The following is a 14,385-nucleotide window of genomic DNA, read 5'->3' as shown; positions in this document are numbered from 1 at the left end:
ACTGCCTAAGGGGTGTGTAGTTTGCCATCATCATCATTAGGTGAGGAGGGAGGGCTGCCATGTATAATCACAGTACAGGTAGGTACCAGTCACCCACTCTGTGGGGCAGGAGTGAGACAGGTATGTGCGATGCAACTCAGGACACTGATTAGATTTAATTCTGAGGCTGGACTTGGGGACAGGTGGTGTCATATGGTCTAGAATTCCCATCATGAGAGCTCAGTTGTTCGGGACGGTATTTTCAATCCAGGGTATGTAGTTAATGATTCTGGTATAGATGCCAACATCGGCTCTCAAAACACATCCATCTACAAAAGTCAGGATTCCCTGTACCCCATGGCACAGGGCAGGGGCAGCTGTGACTTCCTGCCAGGGAAAAGGAAACTGGGTTATCTTTCTGGCAAAGGACACAATAAAATGGGAAAATTAAGACATTGAGAGTACATTACCTTGCAGGGTAGTCTCCTTCCTGGCACGATGCCCACGCACATCATACTATCTCTGATGTTGTAGGTTTTATAGGCTTCGCGGCACTCAGTCTTGGAGATTACAGAGTTATTGACATTCTGCAGTGAGTCGGGGTCCTTGTCTAGACGAAAGAAAGAAATAGAACTTGAAGAGTTATGAGATACCAAACTTTCTTTTTTCCTTTCCCTCTTTTTCATCACATTTCATCTCCTGGTAGAAAGGAAGAGTTCAAACACTGAGAGAAATCACAGCTATGACCACTAAGACCATAGGAAATGATCAGATTAACAATTTCTCATGATACAAAGTATCTATCTACTTATAAAAGAGATTAAATTCTTGGAAGTTAGATGTAAATATAAGACATTTCTGCAATGAAATGAAATAAATTACTTAAAACATTTCTGGCAGTTCAAAGGTTTAAAAAGCATCCTTTGAGTTGGAATCTTATTCATTCAATTTTATTTTACTTTTTGAGCTTCCATGCTTTTTATTTGTCCCATATTTTACATTAATCACTGTCTCCTTTCTGATTTTTTAAATTGAAATATATTGACGAGAAACACTTTATAAATTTAAGGTATATAGCGTATTGATTTGACACATTTGAATACTGTAATATGATTGCCATTGTGGCAACAGTTCACCTCTACCACCTCACATAATTATCATTTCTTTTTTGTGGTGGGAAAAATTAAGATCTAGTCCCTCAGCAAGTTTGATTATAATACAATATTGTTATTTATATTCACTATACTGTGTATTAGATTTCCAGAACTTATTTATCTACTAGTTGCAAGTTTGTACCCTTAAACAAGGTCTCTCCTATTCTGAGAGTTTGAAGGAATTTAGTGAGCTCTAAGCCTAATGTTTCATTTAAAATCACTCAAAAAGTGGTTTTCTTAAACCCATAAAACTAGGATTTGAAACTAAGTCTCTTCATTCCTAATTCAAGTTATTTCCTTTATATCAGTAGTTCACACATACTATGAACTGTGCAGACCCATAACAAAATGTTTCCAATCTGCAACAAAATGAGAAAAACAAGAGCAACGTAGTACCTCCACAAATGTTAGTTTTCTTGCCAAAGATTCCTCTTTAGGAGGAAGTATTTTAGTTTAAGATTTTGTTTGTTTTAGTTGGGTGTGTGTTTATTTGAGTGTCTTTATTTGAAAATAATATATTAATTCTTTAAAAGAAAATGATTGAGATTCTTTGCCTTATTTTCCAGCCCAGCAATAATTGTATAGCTCCACATTTCTTTTGGGAATTTTTTTTTGGAAATGCTTACTTAACTACCTCATGAGCCGGATCAAAATAAACTGCACTTTTTTGTAAGTTACATCTCTTTTTGACTCAAGTGACATACCCAGATGAATCAAACATACTGCTTAACAGTAGGACTTTGCCTATTTCCAAAACTCAAATTGTCTCTCAAAGGACAAGGAAGTTCTACATTTTTTTTATTGGAGTATAGTTGATTTACAATGTCGTGTTACTTTCTGCTGTACAGAAAAGTGAATCAGTTATATATACATATATACTCTTTTTTAGATTACTTTCCCATGTAGGTCATTGCAGAATATTGAGTAGAATTCCCTGTGCTATACAGTAGCTCCTTATTATTTGATATGTAATAGTGTGTATATGTCAATCCGAATCTCCCAGTTTATCCCTTTCCCCCTTCCTGCCCCCCCAACCCCCGGTAACCATAGATTGTTTTCTACATCTGTGATTCTATTTCCGCTTTGTAAATAAGTTCATTTGTACTATTTTTTTAGGTTCCACATATAAGCGATATTATATATTTGTCTTTCTCTGTCTGACTTCCTTCGCTCAGTATGACAATCTCTAGGTCCATCCATGTTGCTGCAAATGGCATTATTTAATTCTACTTTATGGCTGAGTAATATTCCATTGTATATATGTACCACATCTTTATCCTTTCCTCTGTTTATGGACATTTAGGTTGCTTCCATGTCCTGGCTATTGTAAATAGTTCTGCAATGAACATTGGGGTGCATGTATCTTTTTGAATTATGGTTTTCTCTGGGTATATGCCCAGGAGGGGGATTGCTGGATCATATGGTAGCTCTATTTTTAGTTTTTATAAGGAACCTCATACTGTTCTCCATAGTGGCTGTACCAATTTACATTCCCACCAACAGTGTAGAAGGGTTCCATTTTCTCCACACCCTCTCCAGCCTTTATTGTTTGTAGATTCTTGGATGATGGCTATTCTGACCAGTGTGAGGTGATACCTCATCGTAGTTTTTATTTGTATTTCTCTAATAATTAGTGACGTTGAGCATCTTTTCATATGCTTTTTGGCCATCTGTATGTCTTCTTTGGAGAAATGTCTATTTAGATCTTACACCCATTTTTCAATTGGGTTGTTTGTTTTTATGTTATTGAGCTGCATGAGCTGTTTGTATATTTTGGAGATTATTCCCTCATCAGTCGCTTCGTTTGCAAATATTTTCTCCCATACTGAGATAATGTATTTTGTTTTGTTTATGGTTTCCTTTGCTGTGCAAAAGCTTTTAAGTTTAATTAGGTCCCATTTGTTTCTTTTTGTTTTTATTTTCATTACTCTAGGAGGTAGATCAAAAAAGATCTTGCTTCGATTTATGTCCTAGAGTGTTCTGCCTGTGTTTTCCTCAAAGAGGTTTATAGTATCCGGTCTTACATTTAGGTATTTAATCCATTTTAAGTTTATTTTTGTGTATGGTGTTAGGGAGTGTTCTAATTTCATTCTTTCACATGTAGCTGTCCAGCACCACTTATTGAAGAGACTGTCTTTTCTCCGTTGTATATTCTTGCCTCCTTTGTCATAGATTAGTTGACCATAGGTGTGTGGGTTTATCTCTGGACTCTCTGTCCTGTTCTATTGATCTATGTTTCTGTTTTTGTGCCAGTATCATACTTTTTTGATGACTATAGCTTTGTAGTGTAGTCTGAAATCAGGGAGCCTGATTCCTCCAGCTCCGTTTTTCTTGTTTTAGAGGATGTTATACTGGGTGATATAAGCCAGAAACAGTAAGACAAATACTATCTCACTTAAATGTGAAATCTAAAAATGCCAAATGTATAGAAACAGACAGTAGAATGCTGGTTACCAAGGACTAGGGGGTGGAGGATATAGGGGTATGTTGATGAAGGGATACAAACTTTCAGTTGTAAGATGAGTAAGTTCTGGAGGTTTAATGTAAAGCATGGTGACTAGAGTTAATATTGTTGTATGGTGTACTTGAAATTTTCTAAGAGAATAGATCTTTTTTTTTTAACATCTTTATTGGAATATAATTGCTTTACAATGGTGTGTTAGTTTCTGCTTTATAACAAAGTGAATCAGTTATACATATACATATATCCCCATATCTCTTCCCTCTTGTGTCTCTCTCCCTCCCACCCTCCCTATCCCACCCCTCTAGGTGGTCACAAAGCACTGAGCTGATCTCCCTGTGCTATGTGGCTGCTTCCCACTAGCTATCTATTTTACATTTGGTAGTGTATATATGTCCATGCCACTCTCTCATTTCGTCCAAGCTTACCCTTCCCCCTCCCCGTGTCCTCAAGTCCATTCTCTAGTAGGTCTGCGTCTTTATTCCCATCTTGCCCCTAGGTTCTTCATGACCATTTTTTTTTTTTTGTAGATTCCATATATATGTGTTAGCATACGGTATTTGTTTTTCTCTTTCTGACTTACTTCACTCTGTATGACAGACTCTAGGTCCATCCACCTCACTACAAATAACTCAATTTCATTTCTTTTTATGGCTGAGTAATATTCCATTGTATATATGTGCCACATCTTCTTTATCCATTCATCTGTCGATGGACACTTAAGTTGCTTCCATGTCCTGGATATTGTAAATAGAGTTGCAATGAACATTGTGGTACATGACTCTTTTTGAATTATGGTTTTCTCAGGGTATATGCCCAGTAGTGGGATTGCTGGGTCGTATGGTAGTTCTATTTTTAGTTTTTGTTTTTTGTTTTTTGTGGTATGCGGTCCTCTCACTGTTGTGGCCTCTCCCATTGCAGAGCACAGGCTCCGGACGCACAGGCTCGGCAGCCATGGCTCACGGGCCCAGCCGCTCCGCGGCATGTGGGATCTTCCCGGACTGGGGCACGAACCCGTGTCCCCTGCATCGGCAGGTGGACTCTCAACCACTGCGCCACCAGGGAAGCCCTCAATAATTTTTGAATGAACAAATGGTGAGGATGTTGCTAAATTTCTCATCATGTTTACAGTTTATGTGATAAAGAGATCAGGGGCCACAGCCTAAGTTTTTAGTGTCATTTTTGTTTTTAATTAATTCTGTTCAAGAACAGGAAAGATAGAGCTGTGGATCCAGTGTAGAAATCAAGAAGCTACTGCACTGAAGGGATGGAGGGACAGAGGAGCCTCAGTAGCTTTCAATGGTGTTTATGATCCATCTTGCATAAGGATTAACTGCTGTGAAGAATCCTTCACTTCCCAGGGTGACACTTCCTTTTGCCCAAGTCAAGATGCCATGCAACCTCCCACCGCAGACGGCTGGAGCTGCTGAGACTTCCTGCCAGAGAGAGGGAACAGGAGATCAATAGTGCTTGGTCCTCATGGAACAAGAATTAATTGCAAGAAGTGGCACATTATAGTAGCAGAAGCATCTCACGGCCTGGAATCATTTTTCTTGAGAGGTGACAAAGCTCTCTTCACATCCACACAGGGCTCACCTCTCTTGGTTTGAATTTGACCAAACTGAGAGCAAGTAGGAGGAGAAAGGACAAATGGCTCTCCCCCCCCCCCCCGCCCCGAATCTCTCCCACTGTTAAAGGAAGGCAGGGGAATTGATCAGAAATCCAGAGACTGAGGAGAAAGAGTAGAAGGGCTCCAGGCCTCCTTGTTGGGCACCATTTGGTTTCCCATGGGCACCTCTCCTTGTCATGGACCCCTTGCTATCTTCCTGTCTGGGGAAGGGAAAGATACCTTATTTTCAGATAAGTTCTTTAGAGGTTGTCCCACACACATGATGTTTATTGCCATTCTTTCATCCTGCATATTCTGGCACTCATCGTGGGGGAGAGTATATTGGTTTATCCAAGTCAGCTTGTCAGGGTCACGAACTGTGGGGAAGAGAAATGAAGGCCAGGGTTACTCTCCTTATCACATATACTCTTGTGATCAGCCTCTATTTTGTGAATACATTAATACCCGAGAATATTTATGGCAGGTATCAGACATTCCATCCTTCTTAGAGTCCCCTGTTCAGTATCTCTGTGTCAGAGCAGTGGATTCAGAGCATTATGTGAGCCTTACGTCAGATATCATCAGATCTATAATTCTCTCTCTAGCGTGCATAACTTAGAAAGCTTGAAAAACCCACAGGAAAATTATGAATGATTGTGAGAAGAGAGAGACACAAAGCCATTGTCCCCAAGAAACCTTCATTTTTGGCACCTACTTCATCATCTTTACATTTAATCATAAAGGTAGAAAACTATTTTTAATGTGTCTAAACATGCTTTTTTAGTGAGATAATTTATAAATGGATTATTTATAAGTGTATGTGAGTGTATATGTATAAATATACATATATATTTTCCCCTAAGAAGTAATATTGCCCATCTCACTAATAGCAATTGTTACTATACTGTTAACCTCAGGATGCAAGGAGTCTAACCAAGGCATTATATAATTTTAATCTCTGGTAGAGAGTAACAAGGAGGAAGGAAACAAAAAATTAACCAGAGATTGCTCAGGCTAAGCCTAGTGTTACTTACAGAGAAGGATTTTTCTGATATATATCCAATCTAACGTCTTAAAGCAGATTAGACCAGAAAATGTCAAGTCAGAAAAGAACAAGATGAGTTATGTTGTTTTAAGTTTTTGTGGAAATTGAACTGAAATACATAGAACAAGCTAGGTGAAAGTAACCTAGTTACTTGAAATAATGAACTCAATACATATTGGGAGGCTGGCACCAGAGAGCTTGTAGAATTGGTTTGTCACTATGATTCTGACATGCAGAGCCTATGGGATAAAACATTTATGTAGTTTTATTTTGTTTTCAAATGCTGTGTAATGAATTACTTTGTAAAATGTGATACAGTTACTTTGAATAAGACTTAAAATCTTCAATTTGTTCAGAAAATATGTTCACTTAGATTCCCTGGAATGTTGCTTCTAAATTGAAAATGAAGTTGCCAAATACTGAGAATACAAAAGCTCCCACTTTCTACTTTTGTTTTCATGAAACAGACTGATAGACAGAAGTCTCCCACTTTTTTTTTTTTTTTTTTTTTTTTTGGTACGCGGGCCTCTCACTGTTGTGGCCTCTCCCGTTGCGGAGCACAGGCTCCGGACGCGCAGGCTCAGCGGCCATGGCTCACGGGCCCAGCTGCTCCGCGGCATGTGGGATCTTCCTGGACCGGGGCACGAACCCATGTCCCCTGCATCGGCAGGCGGACTCTTAACCACTGCGCCACCAGGGAAGCCCCAGTCTCCCACTTTTTATTTTTACAGAACATATGAATTGTTCTGTAACTACCAGAGAAGGGTTTAAACCTGATTAACACCCATGACAATTTGCCTCAGTGAACAGGCTTTGGCAAGCCAATCAATCAATGCCACTTTTTAAAGTCAGCAAATCAGACTCGCCTCCAATAAACATGCTGAGTGCCAACCAATCAACAACAATCTCACCCGGGTAACCACGCCTCTACAGATGACGTCAATTTTCTTAAGCCCCTGAAAGTCTTCTACACCCTGTACGGAAAGCTTCCCACAAACCCCATATAAGCCTAGTACTCTGCTCCTTGAGACTGTTGTCTGCTCAGCATTGCTCTTCTATAATAAGCAATAAATTTAGCTTTATCAGTTCATTTCAGATATCAAGTGGTGGTTCCAGCATCCTTTGGTAATACTGAAAGAGAGTATAATGGTAGTGTAAGGCCCTGCAGTAATCCCTCTAGGGTCAAGAGCATTACCTCATAGCAGCTATTTCCTTCAGGTATATCTGTCCACATGTTCCCCAGCGCCAAAACCTTCTCAGGATGAAGAACACAGAGTCAAAAAACACTTACGGTTTTTATATTTACTCCAGGTCCAGGTTGGGATAAAGCAGGAATTATTAACTGGTAAGGGTTCCATGGCTATGGCTATGGTTCCCACTTGGTTGTTGAGTGCAGCAGCCTTAGACAGTTTTATCATCACCAAGTCATTGTTCAGAGATCCTGCGTTGAATTCAGGGTGGGGCACCACCATTGAGTAATTCCGCACCTGCTCTTTCTTATTTTTGATGTTGGGTTGATAAACTCCCAATCGGATTTTAACACTATGGAAGAAAGAAGGCAGGCAGTTGGAAGAGAACAGGGTCACAGAACGTCAGAATTGCAAGAAGTGTTAGAGGTGACCTCCTCCAATCCTCTTAATTTTATCTCTTAGACCTGAGAACTCAAGTGACCGGCCTTGGTCTGTAAAATAGTAATAATAATAGTTTATAGGACTGTTGTGTTAGACTCAATGTATAGACATAAAACCTGACATGGTATCTGCCACCTAGAACATACTCAGTGCAATCTAGTTGTGATGATGGTGATGATGGTGGTGATGGTGGTGATGGTGATGATGGTGGTGATGGTGGTGATGGTGATGATGGTGATGATGGTGATGATGGTGGTGATGATGGTGGTGATGGTGATGATGGTGATGATGGTGGTGATGGTGGTGATGGTGATGATGGATGATCTGAATGAAGAGGTAACAGAGATGGCACCACAATGCATCATTGCAGAGGTCGTTGCCTGCGCTACACTGTCTCAAGCAACTCTTGAGCAAAGCGTATTGTACCCTTTGTTTCTGGATATTCTTAGGCCCTTCCCAGCTCCTCTTGGGCCCATATCATTGTATTTACCATGTGCTGCCTACACTCATTATAGATTCACAAGACTCTTAGTAGTCTATCAGGACTCCCATTTACCATCTTCCATTACATTTCCTGGACAAATTAAAAACCCACAGGCTTCCAGTGTCAGGAGTCCAGTCACGTAACAGGCACAGGAGCCACTGCCTACCAGAAACAGTTCATGCATTAGGCCTGGCTGAGAGAAGAACATCCAGTTCACCAGCTCCAGTTCTTGGAGGGGATGAACTGTCTTTATTTCCTTTGTATTTCTCATTAACACACAGAGCACGGCTTCAATCTGGGTCTGAGTAAACTGTCTTGAACAACCAGATGGCTAAGAGTTCTGAGTTAGAAATGACCCTTATATACTCCTGAAACTCTGGCTAGGTCCCAATCATACAACAGTTTCTCACACACAGCAGAGACACTGAGGTTTGTAAGGGACAGCATCATCTCGTGCAGAGCTCCTTTGCCCTTCTCCTGTTACCTGCATCGCATGGCTTCTGCTAACACTTGGACCTCAGCCTGTGAACACCCACCCCTACTCATTACACTCACTCAGCACTGGTCTCTCAGTTTGGCAAACACTCAATTATCTTTACTGCTTCAGAGACTCTGTACACTATTCCCTCTGCCAGGAATTTCCCCCAGGATTTATTCACTTGGTTACATCCCCCTCTTCCTGTTGGTCTCATCTCTTCAACTAGGCCTGACATGATCACCCTAAGCAAAGTAGATATCTTGCTTTATTCCTGTATTTTTCAGCTTGGCACTCTTTTTAATGTTTTATTTGGGGACATGTATTTGTTTGGGCTTACTTTCTCTATCAGAATGTGAGCTCCATGAGGGAAAATGAATTTCTGTCTTGTTCCCTTGCTGTTTTTTCAGTGCATTAAGCAGTCCCTAGAATACAGTAAATGTTCAATAAGTATGTTGAATGAATGAATATTATTTACTCTCTGTGAGAAAGAGTCTTCTGACAGCTTCCTCTTCATCTCCTCCTAAACCACCCAAGTGTGTATTATTTTCCCCGTTGGGAAGACGTCCCTCTCTCTTCCTGGGGCTTCTAATTCCCTAGGATGCCATTAGAACTTGCTGGGATGCCTCATCAGACCTGATTTTGTTCGAATAGAACCCTCATGGCTCCCAAGAGCAAACGGATACTTACGGTAAGGGGCAGTGAGCAGTGGTCAGTAGCCACTCAGGGTGAATGAGAGACCCCACACAGGGTTCTGGGAAGGACTGAAGATAGACCATGTAAGGAATAGTAAAATCTTCTGCTACGTTCATCTTCTCAGTGTTAGAATCTTGGGCAGGAATGACTCCTAAAGAATCAGTGGGGTCACAGGTAGAAGGAGAGACAGGGCGAGAGGTGAGAGTTGACTAGTTTTTGCCACCTTAAGGTTTTCAAGGACAATGTCAAGGTCTTCAAGTTATTTTAAAATATTCTTTTAAATCAAAGGGCAATCATGCATGTCACCTGAGCTCTACACATGAAGAAAACTGACACATGTCTTTGCTTGAGATGGAGGTATATTAAAGTTCTATGAAACTAATGCAAAGGCTTATCTGAGGCTGATCAAAAACCCTGATGGGCAGTGCTGTGTATTATAAAAATGAAAAAAAAAGACTTACTACTTTAAAAATAATAGTTTAAATTAACTTTTGCCAGGAATGAAAGGAAAAAGTTAAATACTGCCTGACTTTGGTGGTGAAAGGAATGGAAAAGCTTGGGATAGGGCCACGAGGCTCTCAGAGCCCCTGACCCAGCCCCCCTTCCTTTCGGGCACTCACTCCTCCAAAGTCCATCTGCCCAGAGAAAGGGAAGATGTGCTTTTCTGGTGTCTGTCCAGGAGACTCGGCAGTCTAGGAAATCACACACTCAAGAGTCCTGGGAGAGTGCAGGGGACTTCTAGTGACGTATCCTAACATGCTCACAGGCACCGGAGAAGCTCAGAGAGACTGCTGGTGGGGTGAGCTGTGCATCGAGCGTGGTTCCTTTCGTTTGCATCAACAGTTACTTGAAGGAAATGCCCACCAACTCCTCTCTCTTCAGTTGTGGCTAGCTACCTCCCTCTCTGACCCTCCCACACACCACCGCATCTCTGCCTAAGCAGCAACAAGACCCCAGACTCACCAGCTGCGCTCATGAGTGCAAAGATGAGATAGCACTTCATGGCAGGCTGGGATCTCGCCAGGAGCAGACAAGTCAGATCAGGCTGTCAGCTGTCTCAATCTTTAGTCCAAGCGTCCTTGGCAAGAACAGCGGGTGGGGGGGAGAGAAAATATTAAGTTGGCGGGTAGGGGAGAAGCAAGGCTTTTACAGATGTCTTCAAACGAGCCCTGATCAAAATCCAGTTACATAAGGCACACCTGAGATCTGTCTCTGATGTGGGTGAAAGGGAAAGGGGCAGACCAAGCCCAGCCCCTGGTGCCTCTTCTCTGACCCTAAAAATCTCAGGAGTACCTGCTGACATTCTCCTCCCCTCTCTGTGACACAGTCTTTCTTTGTTGTCCTCTCCTCCCTTTGTGACTGTGAACCTCTCTCCCTGCCCTCACTTGCCATCTCCCTTTTCCTCAAGAGTCCCTCTGCCCCTCTCAGAGACTCTTCAAACATTGGGGTATGAAATAGATTTAACAAATCACCCTCCCCTCACTGTTTTAGTGACGAGGATGCCGTAGGCCTCGTGGAAGTTAACAGCCAAGTCAGGACCCGGATCGGTGTTTCCAGATTTCCCTGATGTGTAGAACTTTACCTGAGCCCTGTGTTCCCAGAAAACAGCAGTGGGTGAAAAATTCTTGGAAATTCTGTATTCTGAGAAATGGCTCATCACAAAGAATGACCCTTCCCCATATGAGTTTGAAAAGGCTCCGTCCACTCTCTCATGGCTCCCGTAAGACCTTGGATGACTCCTTTGTGGACGTGTGACAAGGTCAGCCACAGACCTTCCCGCCTTTGCCTGAACCACACGGACCCTCCAGCTCCCCATTCTTTCTCTCATCAATGATTAGCTGAGCTTAGAACTGTTTTCCCCCGCCCCAATCTAACTACAACTAGAGATAAACACTTCCTGTTCAGCTAACTGAGAATTCCCCTGATTGCAAAACAACCTCAACTGTTAATCTCCCCACCTGTAACTTGTCTACATCTCCCTACAGAAGTCTTAAGGCGAAAGCATCCTGCTGAGGCACTCTGATCTCCAGATCTGGGATGTTCTTCTTATTGCAATAATCTGAATAAAATCAGTCTCCCTACCTGTTCAGTTTCTGTGTTTGACACTTAGTACTCTTTTTAATGCACCCCACTCCTTCTTTTTATAAGTTAGCCTTAACTTTCGGACTGCGCCCCCGCCCCGAGATATGTAACAAATAGTGGTTTCAGCCATGGATATTGGTCTATAGTTTTCTTGTGTTGTCTTTCTCTGGCTTTGGTATCAGGGTAATGCTGGCCTTGTAGAATGAGTTGGGAAGTGTTCTCCCTTCTTCAGCTTTTGGAGGAGTTTGAGCAGGGTTGGTGTTCATTCTTTGAATGTTTGTTAGAATTCTCCAGCTACTGTCTGGTCCTGGGGTTTTCTGTGTTGAGAGGTTTTTGATTACTGACTCAATCTCTTTACTCATTATTGGTCTGTTCAGATTTTCTATTTATAAAGTGCTTAGAACAGCAAGTTCTAATGGTAAATAGTAAGTGCTATATAAATGCTTGTTAAATAAAATAACTATAACCTTAGGATCTCCATATTTTCCAGGCCTCTGGGGACACATTTTTATCTATGTCCAAATATTGTTGTAAGTCCTTAAATCTTTGTAACATTTCCATGTTTATTAGTAGCAGTGAGGAGCATAGACTCAGGAGTCAAGCTCCTATAGGTAGGGTTCAATTCCTGGCTTCAGGACTCTCTAGGTGCCTTGTCCTGATAAAAACATTTAACCCCTTTAAGCCTCAGTATTCTAATTTATAAAATGGGAGGAATATTAGCACCTAATTCATAGGATGGACATCTTGTTTGCTTCCAGGTTTTGGCAATTATAAATACAGCTGCTATCAACACGCATGAGCAGGTTTTTGTGTGGAGATACATTTTCAGCTCCTTTGAGTAAATACCAAGGAGTGTGATCGCTGGATCGTATGGCAAGAGTATGTTTAGAAAGTTTCCACAGCTTAGATGGAATGTAAATTAAAAAGGGATTAGACTGAGCTACTCAGAAAAAATGGATATTTTTAAGACTACATAAAGACTTTTCTAGTTGCATTTTTTCAACAAGGCAGACATTCTTACTTGACTTTTAAAAGTAAGGCTAAAATCATACCAAGATAGTAAATATCTTTATTTTTTAAAGGTCTTTTAAAATTTGATTTTAACACTAAATTTACTTGCCATAAAAGATAAATGATTAAACTAGTTTTCATTTAAATAATGAATTAAATAAGATTTCTAGGGAAAAAGAGGCTTCTATTTGTCTTATTAAAGCAAATATTCTTAGATAAATTCATCTTGAGTATACCTTGAAAATTTTTGCTCGTTAATGGGAAACCTAACAGATTATGGAGTATACCAATCTGAAGTGAAGTTACTTCTATCCAGCTTATATATCCCATGTGAAAAAATATTTACATAAGCAGCTAAACTTCCAAATGCAAATATTGCTTTATTTTACATAGCTATCAAAGGTCCTAACCATGAAGTTGACAGCTGAGAGCCGTCTGAGAGTTTTCAGAGCAAGTGATAAGCAAATTAATTCTATCTGTTACTGTAATGAGATAGCAAAAAAACTTTTGCTAATCTCAGACTATTACCTCTTTACATTGCCTTATTTTTGCTATGAAATATCATGTCTTCCTGGATTTTATTGAATCATGAATTAGGTATTTATTTGTAGTAGATATCTTTTGGTGAGAGATATCTCTTCTGACTACAAAATGGGTTTTTAAATCATAGTATGCTTTCACAGTTCTTTTGATGTTTTTCTTTTGATTATACTTTGGAAGCAGATCTTTGCTTTCCGTTTACCCATTCTTTGATCCAGTTTTCTTTTCCTGTGGCATTTGCATTGATTAGCATTATATTCTCTAGTCTCTATTTATTTGTTTTCTGTTTACCCAATCAGAATGAATACAACGTGAAGGCAAGGTTTTAACTGTTTTCTTCCCTGCTGTATCTTTAGTGAATAAAACACTGTTAGGCAGGTAATAGGCCCTCAATAAGTTAAGCGGTTGGATAAATGAATAGAATAGTTACATTGTCTCCACTGTACAACATACCAAGTTTATTTAATCAATCTGCTGTTAATGACTATTTGAGTTATTTCCGGATTTTCAGTGTGATGTAGACAATACATCAGTAAGCATCCTTGATTACTCTTGGTGGAGACTGTGGCTGCCTCCTTAAAATCTACAGCTCCTTTTCTTGATAGCTAACCTTATAATTACTCAGTTAACCAAATATATACCAAGTAGGCTGTGTTTATTGCAAAATGAAAAGGTTACTCGTGCGTTAATGGTGTGCCATGTAACTTAATTATAAGTTCAACAGCATAATCCTCTTCAGTTTTTGGCTCAGGGATGAGAGAGTGACCAAATTCAGTTAAGGAGACACAATATGTTTGACAGCAGCTTCTGGGGAAAAAGCTTCTTTCTCCCTATACACACGCAAGGGAGAGTATGGCTCCAACAGCTGTCTTGATCACAAGGCTTTATCCTTAGGATAAAGCTGACAGTGGTGCAGAGGGCAAAGACAGAAATAAATTGGGTCCCCTGATGGCATTTTTGAATTGCTGAATCAAACCATTCTTTCAGTGCTCACTATTTCTAAGCTTCCACCAGTGCATTTTAAAGTACATGTTAAAGTATGAGTTGGACATTCTGTTCCTTGCAACTGAATGATTCCTAAATGATACACTCACACTTACACTTTTTTTTTTTTTTTTTTTTGCCGTACGCGGGCCTCTCACTGTTGTGGCCTCTCCCGTTGCGGAGCGGAGGCTCCGGACGCGCAGACTCAGTGGCCATGGCTCACGAGCCTAGCCG

At 40.5% G+C, this 14,385-nt stretch overlaps 1 protein-coding gene across 1 annotated transcript; it reads right to left on the bottom strand.

The window, feature by feature from the left end:
* Window positions 1-11,355, bottom strand: PRSS58 (serine protease 58). Its single transcript, XM_027101686.1, has 5 exons — window positions 11,018-11,355; window positions 9,529-9,685; window positions 7,540-7,790; window positions 450-589; window positions 1-366 (listed from the first exon to the last, which is right to left on the bottom strand). Exons 2-5 carry the CDS (start codon window positions 9,648-9,650, stop codon window positions 220-222), a joined length of 660 nt encoding a protein of 219 aa, XP_026957487.1. The 5' UTR covers window positions 9,651-9,685; window positions 11,018-11,355; the 3' UTR covers window positions 1-219.
* Window positions 11,356-14,385: the final 3,030 nt, after the last annotated feature.

The sequence above is a fragment of the Aethalodelphis obliquidens genome, unplaced genomic scaffold (genome assembly GCF_003676395.1).
Source record: "Aethalodelphis obliquidens isolate GAN/ISIS:26980383/991018 unplaced genomic scaffold, ASM367639v1 scaffold5, whole genome shotgun sequence".
NCBI classification, from domain to species: domain Eukaryota; kingdom Metazoa; phylum Chordata; class Mammalia; order Artiodactyla; family Delphinidae; genus Aethalodelphis; species Aethalodelphis obliquidens.
This window is presented reverse-complemented; position numbering and strand designations above follow the sequence as displayed.

Bases quoted from the DNA above. Each gene is read 5' to 3' on its own strand.
- PRSS58 (XM_027101686.1), bottom strand. From the start codon at position 9,650: ATGAACGTAGCAGAAGATTTTACTATTCCTTACATGGTCTATCTTCAG. The intron at 590-7,539 runs GTAAGTGTTTTT...TCTTTCGTCTAG, and splicing joins CTGGAGTAAATATAAAAACC to ACAAGGACCCCGACTCACTG. The intron at 367-449 runs GTAATGTACTCT...TTTCCCTGGCAG, and splicing joins GAAGGAGACTACCCTGCAAG to GAAGTCACAGCTGCCCCTGC.